Source organism: Homarus americanus, unplaced genomic scaffold (assembly GCF_018991925.1).
Source record: "Homarus americanus isolate GMGI-L3 unplaced genomic scaffold, GMGI_Hamer_2.0 scaffold39155, whole genome shotgun sequence".
NCBI lineage: Eukaryota > Metazoa > Arthropoda > Malacostraca > Decapoda > Nephropidae > Homarus > Homarus americanus.
This window is the reverse complement of record NW_024737042.1, coordinates 4857472-4872226: the sequence shown is the minus strand read 5'-3', so window position 1 is coordinate 4872226 and position 14755 is coordinate 4857472. Positions and strand designations below refer to the sequence as shown.

General features: G+C 36.6%; 1 protein-coding gene across 5 annotated transcripts in view; it reads left to right on the top strand.

Annotated features, from left to right (window-relative positions):
• The window catches only part of LOC121872613 (lysosomal alpha-glucosidase-like), a 44088-nt gene extending 29819 nt beyond the window's left edge, over positions 1-14269 (top strand). For all 5 annotated transcript variants that reach the window (XM_042375502.1, XM_042375498.1, XM_042375500.1 and 2 more), the window contains exons 19-22: positions 1840-1928; positions 2142-2246; positions 3267-3358; positions 9060-14269. In XM_042375502.1, coding sequence (XP_042231436.1) covers positions 1840-1928; positions 2142-2246; positions 3267-3358; positions 9060-9122 — 349 coding nt within the window. In that variant the 3' untranslated portion in view covers positions 9123-14269. The remainder of the gene's footprint in view (positions 1-1839; positions 1929-2141; positions 2247-3266; positions 3359-9059) is intronic.
• Positions 14270-14755: the final 486 nt, after the last annotated feature.

Genomic DNA, 14755 nt, shown 5'->3' with positions numbered 1-14755 from the left:
CTTGATACAGTCAAGGTGGAGGGTGCAAAGTTTGCCCCACCCTTACTGGACAGTGGGTCGCTGTCAGTGATGATGCCACTCACGAAAAATAAAGTTTTCCGGATTTGTGTCAGAATCTTTACATATTTCTTTAAAAAATTCAATGGATGACAAATTTATATCCATGTACAATTACTGTATTTTAATTTTAATGAATACAGTTCTACAAAATGTACAAAATATATAAAATATACACTAAAAATAATGGATAACCATATGAAAATAGACTTTTGGTATTCTGCATTACAAAACAAAATGAAATCTGTTTGTTGGATGGTTTGAGACGAAACCAAACTAATTATATCTGAGTAAATCAAAGCAGAGATTTTACTTAATATCTAAAGAAGTAGACCTGTTGTACTGTAATGCAGCCTACTAAGTATAATTAATTTAAATTGTTGCTTTTACACTGCAGCAACTTAAAAAGTATAGGTATATAATATCTCCATTAGCCGGAATCCCTCAAACCCAGAACTCTCCGATAGCCAGAATTGAAATTTCTTCGGAAGATCATCCCCAAAGCCGTAATTTTCCGGAAAATTAAAAATTACGGCTTTGGGAACGATTTTCCGAGGGACACATTTTCTGGAAAATTTTGAGAACATTTTCCAGGTACCTGGAAAATTTCGGAGATGGGGGATTTTTATTCCAGGTTTGAGAGATGAAAATTGGAGTCATTTTCTGTTAAATTCCGAGAAAAATTTTCTGGTGTCCGGAAAATTCCGGGAATGGGCTATATTTTTCAGGGTTCAAGAGATAATGTAATGCGCAATTTATGGAACTTCCGAGAATATTTTTCCGTTACCCCGAAAATTACAGGGATGAGGGACTTTTTCCGGCATTGAGAGAGTTGTCTTGTTACCCCGAAATCTCTCATTCCTGGAAGTGCTCTGCACCAATTGTTCTGGTTAATGGAGATGTCACTGTATTAACATTTCTTTCAAAATGAAAGAAGGAAAATTCACATTGTTAGAGGTGTGAAATTGCCGAATCATGGGCCCAGGGGTGACAAATTACTTAGCAAATGAAATGACAAAGGAACATTGTCATTTCTATGTTAACTATGAGTCTTAAATATTAATACAGAAAATGTATAAAAAATTTAGAACAGATTTATAGAATTCTTCAATATATAGGAGGTTTTCAAAATATTCTTTCAAGCTTTCAATGTTGGGGTAAATATTTCAAGATCTGGCAAAAAAATTCAAGCAATGGCCCCACTGGTCACTCTGGCCATCGTCCCCAACACACAACCATGCACTAAGCAGTTCAACGATTGAGCTCTGATACTTCCATTTCTCAATTAGGACTGGGAAAGGCTGTCATTGTTTTGTTTAATAGATTCACAGAGCAATTTACCCAATCAAGTTTTATATTACAGTACGTATTTGACATAATAGGTGAGATCATTATTAGGTAATCATGACATTCTTTACAGTGCAGAAGACTCAGTGGAGAGAGAGTGTGTTTCAGGAATGCAACTACCCTGTACTCTGTTTATGGGAATTGACTGAATATTAATGATATAAATGCCATAATTATCCATAAAAACAGTTTAAACTAATTTACTGTTGTGTGTATCTTTAATGGAATTTGAAGTAAGCTTTCACAGACTATGCCATATGTGTAACAATTTAGTGGGCTAGAGAATAAATCCATGGAATAAGTAGAATTTTTAGTGTACTGTACAGGCACATGTACAGTGTATTATGTCATAAAAATATCTCATTAATCAGAACTTTTATCTACTGTACATCTTCATCATAGTTAGTGACTATAATAAAATATTTTGCTCAACAGCCGCAAAAATGGTATTGGTGTCCTGGTGGCACCAAGTGAGTTTGGCCGAGCCAGTGGAGAGTTCTATTGGGATGATGGAGAAGCTGTTGGTAAGTATGTCATGTTGGTTAAGGCATTACCTGTTAATCTTTTCTCACTATGTTACTGCACAATGTGAACTCCATTAATTTTTTTTTTTTTGTTACAATAACCTTAGAGACATTAGTTCATTGGGTATAATCCTTAGACTTTTCCTTTGTAATTACCTTAATGGTTTCAAGGTTTCTGATCGAGTTATTTACTATTAATGAGTGTTTATACAGATACTGTTGAAAGTAAGATGTACTCCCATGTGCAATTTGTGTCGGGCCCTGGCATTGTCAACTTTAACTGCACCAGAGCTGGATATACTGCTCCTATCACCCTTGGTGAGTAAGACTGAAGATATCTTGACTCATTATTTAATATGTAGGACTCTTCATTATAAACAGAGATTAACAAAAAATATTACCTTCTGGAGGTCTAGTAGATGTCAGCATTATATGTATGGTACCTGGTGGTTCATAGTACTGTATGTGGCTACTGTCTTTTCAGGATAGTGCTGAGCTGCCATTGTTGTTATAAAATCTAAGACAAAGTTGTTTCTATTTTGTTTCCAAAATATCTACTTTAGTATTCTTCAACATGCTGATTAAGTATTTAGGGTTAGAAATGTGTAATTTTGATAATTAGTTGTGTTACTGACCATTGAATCAAATTTAAGCATATATAAGTGGTAGCAAACACATGGTCAGAGAGACAAATTTAGTCCAAATGAATCCTACTAAAAATTAAGCTTTTCCATTGCTAATCACTCACTTCCTGTGAAAGCATTTAAATCTTGTTTTTGTCAGAACTTTAGGAGCTATAAAGCTAGATAAAGAGGCTGATGATAGAATACATTGATAAAATCAGTCAGGAACTGTTAAGTAATAAGACATATTGCTGTTACTGTAATTTTGAAAGCATTAGATTGCAGGAATAAGTTGACTCTTAGAATTAAACACTGTACTGTACTGTAGTTTCCTTTAAGTACCTGGAACATGGTAGGCCCTTCTGTAATTAACTTTCAACTAGGGAGTGAAAGTATATGATACTATGTTGGTATATGGGGGAAGGGAGCTAAGAAAGTGAGCAGTGTGAAGAATGAAGAAGTCCAAGTGTGATATTAATTTTGTATTGGAAAGTGTGGTTGTGTTTCATGCCCGGAAATAATATAACACATATATAAGTAATTCTTGTGGGGAATTAAAAAATTTTTTTAATGAACATTGAGTAATACAGGTTCAGGATTCTGAGAACAGAGAATGTAACTTAGATATTTGAAGGGAATCTCTACATAGCCAGTAACAATATAGATAAATTTGTAGTTTCTTGTTTATCAAATTTAGTTTGTCATTCTTTTTCAGATTACATGTACATCTTAAATGTGTCCAGCAATGTAACGAAGGTTGATGTATCGGGAAGAAAAGTACACTTTCAGTATGATGAATCAAATAAGGTAAGGATGTGAAATGTTACTGTTAATCATACAAGAGAAGAGGGGTACAATAGTCTTGCTGTTGTGATAGTCACAGTCTAGTGTTCACATTTCACTATGGGTAGCATTATAATATCTGATATCTGTACAGTGGGATCTGCATTTACGCGGTCAATTGAACCCGTGAAGGCCCGCGTAAAACGAGAAACGCGTAATTGAAATAACAGAACATATGGGATTAATTGAAAAAGAGACTGGGCCGACCCCCAAACTCCACTTTTTCCAACACAATACGTACGTTGTAGTAAAAATAACATCTTAATTTTATGATGGTATGCACACATAATTAATAATTAAGAGAAATATCAATAATATTTGGTTTTTAACACTTATGTTAGTAGAAAAGATGGGTCAGCACACTTGGATGGCGACTGGTTTCGAGGCAGAGGGCAGATTAGTTGCCCTCCAGTGAATCACTTTCACTTTCACTACTCGCAGAGGTTTGCAGGGCCTCCCAGACAAACTCCTCAAAGTCCATATCGTCACTATCACTGACTTGGGCTGGCTGTGGTGGGTTGCGGGCGAGAAAGTCCTCAATACTACGTTGACGACTAGCATTGATATTGTCGAGATAGATCTGGATATACGGCTCCATAAATTTCGTCAGATGGTTATTAGACGCTTCATACCGATGCTTGTCTGGGTCGTTGTTAAGGATGAGCTTAATTTTCTCCCCCAACTCGATGATTTCCTTCACACAATCATGGCTTGGTCCAGGTAATTCAATGTTTTTCTCTGGTGGAGGGGGTCCCGCAGAAGCCATTGTGAGGGGAATAGCGGGCACAGGAGAGAACTGTATACGCGGACTGAGAAAAACGAGGGAGGTAAGGATGCGTGGCCCAATCACAGTCCTATACGTCACCGATAACGCAACAGCGAAATTCTACGCAACCTTACTCGCGCCACTTGACGGGATGGCGGGCCACTTGAATTCAAAATGGCGTGGCGCGTCTGGACCCTCCAGCTACTCGCCGTGTAAATGACCAAATTTACCGCGTAATTAAAGCATTTCGATTCTGGCAAGGCACCGCATAAATGACCAAACACGTTAACCAAAACCTCGTAAATCCAGACTCCACTGTATTAATATTTAGCTAGTAAGCAACTCTCAGTATAAATTTGGGAGCTTTTTAGTCCAGTACAGTACAGTAAAACGTCGATTTAAAGCGATTCAATTTAAGATTTTTGATTTAAAGCGACACTCACAATTAAGGACAATGTTTTAATTTAAAGCGAATCTTTCCTATTTTGCGCGAGTCAATCTGGCGCATCATATTTAAAATTTTTTGCCTAATGTTTCTCTGGGCACGCTACACTGTGCTAAAGGCAAAGCTGTACTGTACATGTACTCAAAATAATGTACTAATTGATTACTAAAATTTTTGTCTAGTGTTTATATTCAAATTAATCACTATTCTATAAGAATTCCAGTAATGTAAATTATATTCTCCCTGGTCACTTCTGTGACATTTTATAAAAAAAAACATAAACTCAAGCTAAAGGACATAAATAAACAAATAAATACTTCACTAGACCTTTGGCGCCAACTGTCAAACATGTCACTGTCCCTTCCCTCTCTCCCACCCATCTTCCCAGTCAGGGTTTGGTGTTTTAGGCTTAAAGTTTTTATCTTATATAATGTCACAGACTAAAGCTAGGAGAATATAATTTGTATTGCTGGAATCCTTGCAAGACAGCAAAGAATTTGAATATAAACGTCATATATTTTGCACAAGAGATAAAAAAATTTGCTCTTTGTATGTCTAATGCGAGCTATAACATGTTTATATTCAAATTAATCACTATCTTATAAGAAATCCAGCAATGTTAATTATATTCTCTCATGTCAGTTCAGTGACATTTTATAAGATAAAAACTTAAAGTCACTCTTAAGGACAGATAAATAAATAAGCACTAGACCTTGGCATCAACTGTCATACATATCACCTCACCTCCGCCCTCCCTCCCCCCCATCTTCCCAGCCAGTAAACAGACCATTTTGCATCCCTTAATTTTAGCTGTGTTGATTTATGAGTGTTTGTTTTAACAATACTACAAAAAACAATGTTTTTTTTTTATTCTAGAAGGGCTGAGGTGCATCTGGGTAGACTCAGTCTTTTTAGTATTTTGTGTTTCTCTCAAGTACCAAACTAAATTATTCCATTGAAATAACACTTCGATTTAGTGCGAATTTGGTTTAAAGCGACCTCTCTTGGAACCTGTCTCGATGTTATATCGACGTTCTACTGTATATTGTTACTGCCCAGGAACACTACAGTCATCCCTTGGTTATCACGCCTAATTGGGACCCCGCCGAGTGCGTGATAACGAAAAACGCGATAACAAAAGTACAGAACCTATGGGATTTATTCTAATTGGTTCAGGCACTCAAGACCCAACCCCAAGTTTCCCATGTTACGACCATTTAGACCCACTAAATATATACAGTGATCCCTCGGTTAACGAGCGCCTCGGTTAACGAGATTTCGGTTAACGAGTTACCTTCCATAAGATTCTTAACTTCGGTTAATGAGCAATCCATCGATTAACGAGTTTTTTACGAGCTGACCTAAACATGTTTTCGCTTGCATTTGGCGGTCCACCAGCTGTAGTATTTGTCCGCCAATACAGTAATTGGTTTTAGGGCTTAAATTCCTTACTATTTTAGTAAATATGAAGAAGTTTACACTACTCAATAATTTTAAAAGTTTAAAATTAAATTTTTTTGTCATTTTAACAATTATTGAACATAATTGAAGGTAAAGAAACTAGTTTCATGCGCGCCATCCAACCTGGCAATACACCAAACAGGCTCCAGTCTCTCTGTCTTTTCAGTGGAGGTAACATCTTGCTTGAGACTCTCTTCAACTAAACACTTTTTTTCTGTGTTTGCAAGCAAATTATTGGTCATTTTGAAATTTATTTTACATATTGACAATATAATGCAGTGCAGTGTTGATTTAAAGAAAATATTCTTGAATTACACCAAGAGAACTAAAATTTTATGGGTGAAATGGCGCCATGGGGTGACTTCTCTTCCACCCCAATGCCTTCTCTTCTCCCTTCTCCTCCACCCCCATTCTAATTCTCATCATCATCAGCATCATCATTATCCAGGAGCCTTCTACATAGACACCTCAAAGTAAGTGTACTTTTCTACCTTTTTTGTTGAATTTAGGCAATTTTCGGTGAGCTGGAACCAATTACCCAAAAACCCATTGAAACAATGGTTTCGGTTAACGAGTTTTTCGGTTAACGAGCAACCTGCTGGAACGGATTGTGCTCGTTAACCGAGGGACCACTGTATATAATGTTATGGTAAATATCATAAACACACATAGGCATGGCTAGGTTTATTACAAAGTGATGAAAAGGGTATACTCAATACTGTAGTAGTCCACAAAACATGTAGCTATGTCTTTCTTTATTTGAGTCCCCCGTCATAGGAGTCCGTTTTCTCTCTCTTCAGGACACCTAAGTCCTCTGTTTTCTCGCAATCTTATAGTGCACCAGAGACTTCGTTATTCCTTAGTAATGACACAGAATTTGAAATTGCAACCCCAATTGCAACTGGGGTTGCAATTGTTGAGGCAACTAGATATGTCTGATTACAGCGAATGTGTTATTGTCAATTTGTAGGTGAAAGATTTTATCCTCAATAGATGTAGGTGAAACAAGGCGTTAACATTACACCTGGAGGCAAATGCGTGATAACCAAATTCTCGACCTGAAAAATGCGCTATAACGGCAGGTGTGTAGATTTTGATGGAGGCGTGATAACGAAAATCGCGATAACCAAGTGCACTATAACCAAGGGATGACTACACTGAAGCCTAGTTTCGGTATTATCTTATCAACCAAATCCCAGGCTCTATCAAACAAAATTTATCATAGTACAGTACTACAGTAGCATATTGTTTTAGTACCGTCTTTACATGAATTGGCTTATTCCTAACCCAGCCTAGAGTAGGGTACAGTGGCCAAGTAAATACAGTACTGTACTGTACAGTGTTTGCTTCCTGTCCTAAGGGACACCGGTTACTCTTTGGAGCACCCCCAGCCAACCCATCTGTGAATGGGCATATAACTTTACAGTTAGGGAATTGAAGGCTATTGGGTGCAGTTCTTGTTCCACTTGTGTACCAAAAGAAGGCATAGTTTACACTTTCCAGAGTGTTGCATACAGCATTTGCACTTCCACCTCATGGACCATCAGTCTTCTGGGACCTACTTTCACTCTTAACAATTCTTCCAAGTAATTAATGGATTACTGATGAACCATCGACACTTGATACAAGAGGGGGGGGGAGGGTTAAGTCCATTATTTGAATGGACATTAACCAGCAACTGTATTTCTCCTAAATATTAATTGTGTGTGCATACCATCATAAAATTAAGATGTTATTTTTACTACTACGTTTTATTGTGTCGGAAAAAGTGTAGTTTGGGGGTTGGCCCAGTCTCTATTTCAATTAATCCCATATGTTCTGTTATTTCGTTTACGCGTTTCTCGTTTTACGCGGACCTTCACGGGTTCAATTGACCATGTAAATGAAGACTATACTGTACTGCACCTCTATTACTGTACTGTATTCTACTTTTTTTTTAATTTCACTGTCAAATATTCCTAATTTTCAGCTGCAGTGTTTATTTACTAAAGAAACCATAAAAGTTGTGGAAATATCATTTTAGTGTTCTAATGTGACTTAGGAATAAATAAAATATAAATATCGCTCAGTGGTGGACTGGGTCAAAAATTTCTACCCGGAAAACTTGTAAAAGGGCCCACTCTTTTTTCTTTTTACCGTTATTTCCAAAGTGATGGACCATCACTTTGGGGCCCACCGGGAAATTTCCAGGCATCCCGGTGGGCCAGTCCGCCACAGGTATCACTTCAATGCTCTAATGTGACTTAGAACTAAATAAAATATAATATAGAACTATAATATAAGAAAAATGAAAAGTGGGAAGTGAATTCTATGTTGGAGAAATGGGCGGTAGGGCTGCACTGAGCAGAAAATTCCTCTCATCTTCTGGAGGCTTCATCACCTCTGCGACTCTTTAAATGATGATACAGTATGCAATTTCACCATAATTCCCTTATAATTTAGTTCATTTAGTACCAGATTAATAAAACATAATCATTAAATAGTAAATTTGACCCCCCCCCAAAAAAACATCCTCAACCCCTGATGAATTATTGTGCTGTATTAAATTCCTGGTGCTTTGTTTATATAACATGAACAGTGCCTACATGTCTTGATGTTGGTGTAACGCAGAGGATAATTATGAGAAGTGGAGAAGTTATTTATGTAATATAGAACTACTTTTTGTACAGTATTTATGTGTTACTGTATTTTTTTTATTTACTGTATTGTGTACAATATTTACTGTTCATTCAAACAGTTTTGGAATAGTTTATACATATTTTTTGTCATCTGGGACCTAACTGTAAATCACCAAATTTAGGAAATCGGCTCACCTTAGCAGTTAAATAGTCCAGTACCTCTGTCTAATCCGCGAATTATCGTGACTCCACTGTACGTATAGTACTTAGAAAATATTATTCACTGTTTAATATTAAAGTCTGTCATATTCTGACAACATTTTCACATTGATGTTTATGGATTTACACTACAGTGATGTTGTCTTCCTCTTCCAGGTATTGTCTGTTTCTGACATAGGTAAGAATCTCCTGAAACCCTTTACTGTAACATGGAAGTAATTATCTCTAAATTTGGTTGTAGCAGAGGGGAGAAGAAAAAGGACAAATCCCATGTACTCATTACTGTATGTTCATTATTTTAAGCAAATTTTGATTACCTATGATTAATATTTTTTAGAATATTTAAAAACAGTTATAGTCAGATCTCCTATACTGCATTCCTGAAGAACATCATGTTATGATAACAGTTGATTCAATGGGACTAAAGGGGTTATGGGGTAGTAGGTTCAAAGACACCAACATAACTGACAATTTGCTTTACAATTTGTGATATTATTGTTCAAGGAGCTTAGTGGTCGAGTGGATACAGCGCTCGCCTCCTGTTCCAGAGGTCGTTAGTTTGATTTCCTGGTGCTCCCAGTTTACCCAGCTGTTAATGGGTACCTAAGTTTAACACTTACGGAAGTGAGTTCGGTTGAGTGCAGTAATAGCAATCCTGTATCCTTGTGTACTAAAGGCTTAGTATACAGTGTGCTGTATCCACACTGCCTAACGGGCAGTTATGCCTAAGGAATCCACTTTCACTTTCATATTATGTTAGTTTTTGTGAATAAAAGCATTAGAAGTGGGAAAAATGCTTGTTACAGTGTGTTAGTGTAAGTTGCTTTGTGATAGAAAATGTAGCTGTGAAGAGAGAAAATTATGTAATTAGTGGAGTGTGAATCTCTTAAAGAGCTATTTATAATAAAACTTTTTTTAAATCAAAATATTTCTGATCATAAGAAATGTAAATAAACTTATGAAAATGTTTGGGAGACAAATAGTAAAGTGTAAAGCACAGTCTGCGATAACACTTGCTTTACGTATTTGGGATGAACAAAGACTGAGGTGTGTGGGGTTGCCAAGTCTAACTTTTCTATCATTACTAGATTCCCGAGATTCATTATCAAATTGAGTGTTTCAGTACCCAATTTTTTAGCATACAGTACAATTAAAAAATATATATATTAAGGAAAACTGCAGTTAGCCCAGTAGCTTACCTTTACTGTATATAACTGAAGTGTAGATAAAGTTGTTTACACTGTATCGGTAATAATTTAGTCATACAAGCAGTGAAATCATCACTGCCCTCCTCCAAGTTCATCCCTTATGATCACATGTGCAAACTGAATTAAATTAGGGTCAATCCCAAATCATTTTCATTCATAACCAAATGGATTTTTCACTACCAAATTGCCGCCATGGGCAGCATCTAGAAACGTCCACCAGCATCCTGCCTTGTTTGACACTACACACTGTGGCAGCTGCACAACAGCTTATTCCTACTTTTGTATATGTCTGCTAATTTGTATTCTTCCCAATTCGCATCCACAGTGTAAAAAATGTGTTCCCTAATATATTTGTCACATTATAAACAATTTGTGATATGAAAACACGCGTTATAGGAGAACAGATTGTATAAGAAACTCATAGTATTTAATGTGAGAAGAATTCATTTCTCAGAATGGTTGTGTTCCATAAGTAAAATAAAGGAGAAATTGCTTTATAAACCTTGAGGTTTGGTATATTAATGTATGCTTGTAATTTATATAACAATAATTTTAACTACTGTAGCAGTAAAGGCTCCATTTGTCCATACCCTATGGACTTTCTTTCTCTATGTAGCTGTAACTATGATATATATTAACTAATATATAGACTGTTGATGATCAGTATAATACCATTGGATTTATATGTCTGAGAACTGTGTGGAGTTTTAAATGTTCAGAGCTTAATCACATTATCATGGTAGAATATTATCTTTTATAGAAGCTGATGAATGTCCCTCCTGTGATGGCATTCTTATATCTTGAGAGTTGTATGTGTATTTGTCTTAAGTTTTTGCACAAATCACTTCAAGAAATTCCTCATCTCATTAGTGCAGTTTAGTACTTAGGAATATAAACGTATTTTATTATTATCCATTTGTGTGACAAAATAAAACTATAATGGGGCTGTGTAGAACTTAAACCTTGACCCAAGATTACTACAGATTTCGGTAAGCCTGACCATGCCATCCAGATCTCGGCAAAAATGCATGCCAGGGAGGGAGGCAATGGTAAAGATGGTTTTTGGGCAGTAAGATGTAAGTACACTAATATTCCCAGTACAGGCACTAGTCATAGGAGCTCTGGAACCTTTACCCTCCCTGAATACAGCTTTTGCCTTTACACAATTCTTCATCTTCCAAAATTTAACTTTTTCCTCCTTGGCCAGGAGCTAACCCAGTGTTTGTCAAACTAAGCCATTCTCCTGTTAACTTGTTTCATCAAAGGTCAATGTCTTTGCCTGAGCGTGATGACTTGTGACTTATTTTCTCCAATCACCAAAATCTGAATTGTTTCTTACTGGCCAACATCCAACATGCACCTCAACTATTTTTATTCCTTTGGTGATATCTACCATAAAAAAAATTTTCTTGAGTATAAATTAGTTCTATCTTGGCTAACACCCTACCCATATTCAAACTTGATTAATGTCACTGTTAGTTTCTAATATATTTTTTTCACAGATACCTTGACAGACCCACATAAAGAGTAAAATCAATAGTACTATATATCTCATTTTGGGTTTGTAGAGTATATGATCATCTGTCAGCATTGGCAAATGTTACCCATTGAGACATACAGTAATTTTTTTTTTTTTTTTTTTTTTTTTTAGAAATTAACAGCTTTATAACTATTACATGTTCATTCACTAGTAAACTTTTTTTTAAATGATTCACTGATCTTGATAATGCAGTTGACCCTTGCCATTCATGATTTCGACGATTCACGATAAGCAGATGGCGGTTGTGGTGGCTAGTTTGCGAGCCTTTTTTCGCAGCACAATGAGTCACCCCACGCAGCATCTCGTGTTGTATTCCCAAAACTTTAGTGTTTCTGTGTGAAATGGCCCCTAAAAGACTGCCTAGTGTCAGTGCTAGTGGAATGAAATGTTAAAGTCAGAAGTCAGTGATGACCCTGACAAAGAAAGTTGAATTATTAGATAAGTTAAAAGAGGGGATGAGTGCTGCCGTGGCTGGTTGGTTGTTTGGTATAGGTATACAGTCGTGCACTAAGGTAGTGTAAGTTGCTATTCGTGGTTTTGCCTATTCACGCCATTCCTTGGAATCTAACCCTCGCGAATAACAAGGGTTTACTGTATAGGATTAGGGAAGAGGCTTGGTTTCAGGTATTAATATTTACTGTATTTTAAATCTCCAAAACCATAGAAACATAGTGTGGGGACAGTGTATGACTATTAATATGAACTACAGTAATTATATTATTGGTTGTAATGATGCACTTGTCATTTGTATATACAGTAGTGTTGTGAAATTGTGCCAGTAACAAAATAAATAGATACAGTATATGTATCAGTGGCGGATCCAGGTGGGGGGGGGGGGTGTCAGTTGAACCCCCCATTTTCACATACAGAGTACTTGTAAGACTCGCCTGGTGTCATGTTAGACTAAATCATGTCGGATCAAATGTCAGTTCGTGCCAAGACCAACTCGTCCACATTCCTGGCTAGTGGTATAACACTTACACAGTCTGTTTGTCATCAAAGTACCAGGATTAGTGTCCTATGTTAGGTGTAGGTAATTTATCTCTACATTAGTACCCACCTCTGGTCAGTCGAATCCCCTTTTTTAAGGCTAATCTCAATGAAAAATGGACAGAATTTTTTTACTCCTGCTAAAAAATAGCACCAAAAAATCTAGTACTCATATAAATGGGCAACATCAGGCTGAAATGAATTGACGGAAGTCCAATGAGGTCATTGGGACGGCAGGTTGTCCAATCCGGTAAAAATTCCTGACCAAGAGTCAGGTATGAGGTTACTTTGTGTCCTTGTTCTTCTGTAGCTTCTGTCAGTTTCCCCAAAGGTTCACCTGAGGTGAGTTGGCAGGTTTTTAGGCTGTTTTCTACTCAAGTTGGCATGATTTAGGGTCAGTTAATGAGTAAAGTGTGGTATCTAGTAAATGCATGGCTGGAGGGGCACCATAACATGAACAGCAATGTACAGCATAAGGAGAAACCCACAATGGCAGTCGGAATGTTTATTTCAAACAGGTGACGTGAGGTGATGTCTTTTGTATATACGAGGCTTATATAGAGATGAATGTGCCAATCTTCTTCTCATAATTAATGCATGATCAATAACAGAAATGTGGCAATTTTTATAAAGTACAGTATTGATTCTTAATGTTCCCCAATAGTCACTTTCTGACCTGATAGTAACAGGAGGTTGACTTTGACTGTCACTCAGTGTCCCAAAGCTGCCCTCCTTCTTAGGCCTCTCACTCATCATGCCACTGAGGTGTAGTAAGCCAGTACCTTTGATAATTCCTGTGTGTGTGAGAATTACGAAGTTATTGGCAAGGCGATTGGAAAAAAAGTTGGCGGCTGGGCCTGGCTGGCTAACAAAGGTAAAACCATCATGATATCAAGATCACAGAGGAACCATGTATACCTAGAGTTGGGCCATTATGAGATTATAACCATAAATATTATTTACCCATACTGCCCTGGAAATTATTGACAATAATAAAAGTGATTAAAAAATCTGCTACAATGATTTCATGTACAGTATACTAATACCAAATACTGTATGCCACTCACAAAACCAAGTTGTGGTGGAAATGTGAGAAAAGATACATTGGTTGCTGTTGGGTCAATATGACAACAAGCTTTGTTTTGTTACTTTATGTTGATTAAGTTATTTATTAAGTCATGATTTTTTTTTATATACTATCTATAATGCCATGATACTGTATACTGTGTTGTCAATCTGTGGAAGTCATAAACTGCATTTGATTTTATTACCTGCACTTTACTTGTTAATGGAATTTCGTGAAAATTTGAATTTTTTTCCAAACCAAAATAATGACTTTTTTTCAGTGACAGGTACTTTTTTCTTATGACTTTATTTCCGTTCACCCAAAATCCAAACCCTCCTCATAAAATCCTGGATCCGCCCCTGCATATTAAGTGTTGCATTATCTCTATGTGATAAATTTTGTATTTTCATCATTGAAGCACTTGTTTATCAAGATACGAGTCAGGTGTCTTAATGTTTTCAAATATTTTACTGTCAAATCAAGTATCAGAGCTCTGAGGCTGTAATTGGCATTATGATTATATCCAACTGATGTGTGTATTACAATAAAATATATGCTTTAATTTTTTTTTTTCATTCATAATTAACAGGTCTTTACAAGTACTACCGGGTACTTTAACCCTTCACTATGGGGACTCTTTTAATATATTTTGTTTGGCTTACACTAGACAATTTTATTCAGCACAGAGAGAAGACCCTGTACACAAGGGGTTAAGATCCATTATTGTTTGGGACATGTTGTTGATCATGGTTTGTTTGTGTGTGTTATTCTCTTTCCCTTAGAATGTATACTACCTCCACCTGTTGTGTACAGTATGTGTGGTGCCTAACAAACACTCTTGTGCAAATTTAACAGTATTTCAAAATCTGTTCAAGAATTCCATATCACAGCTTATCATGTCTGTAAACCAGGGGGGGGGGGGTCAGAGTTAGGGTAGGACAGGTGACCACAGGTGCTGTCTCCACCTTCCCAAATACCCTTCAGGTGTGAGGCAAGGTGACAGGTGTTATGACATCACATAACAAGGGTTACCACCACTGAAACCATT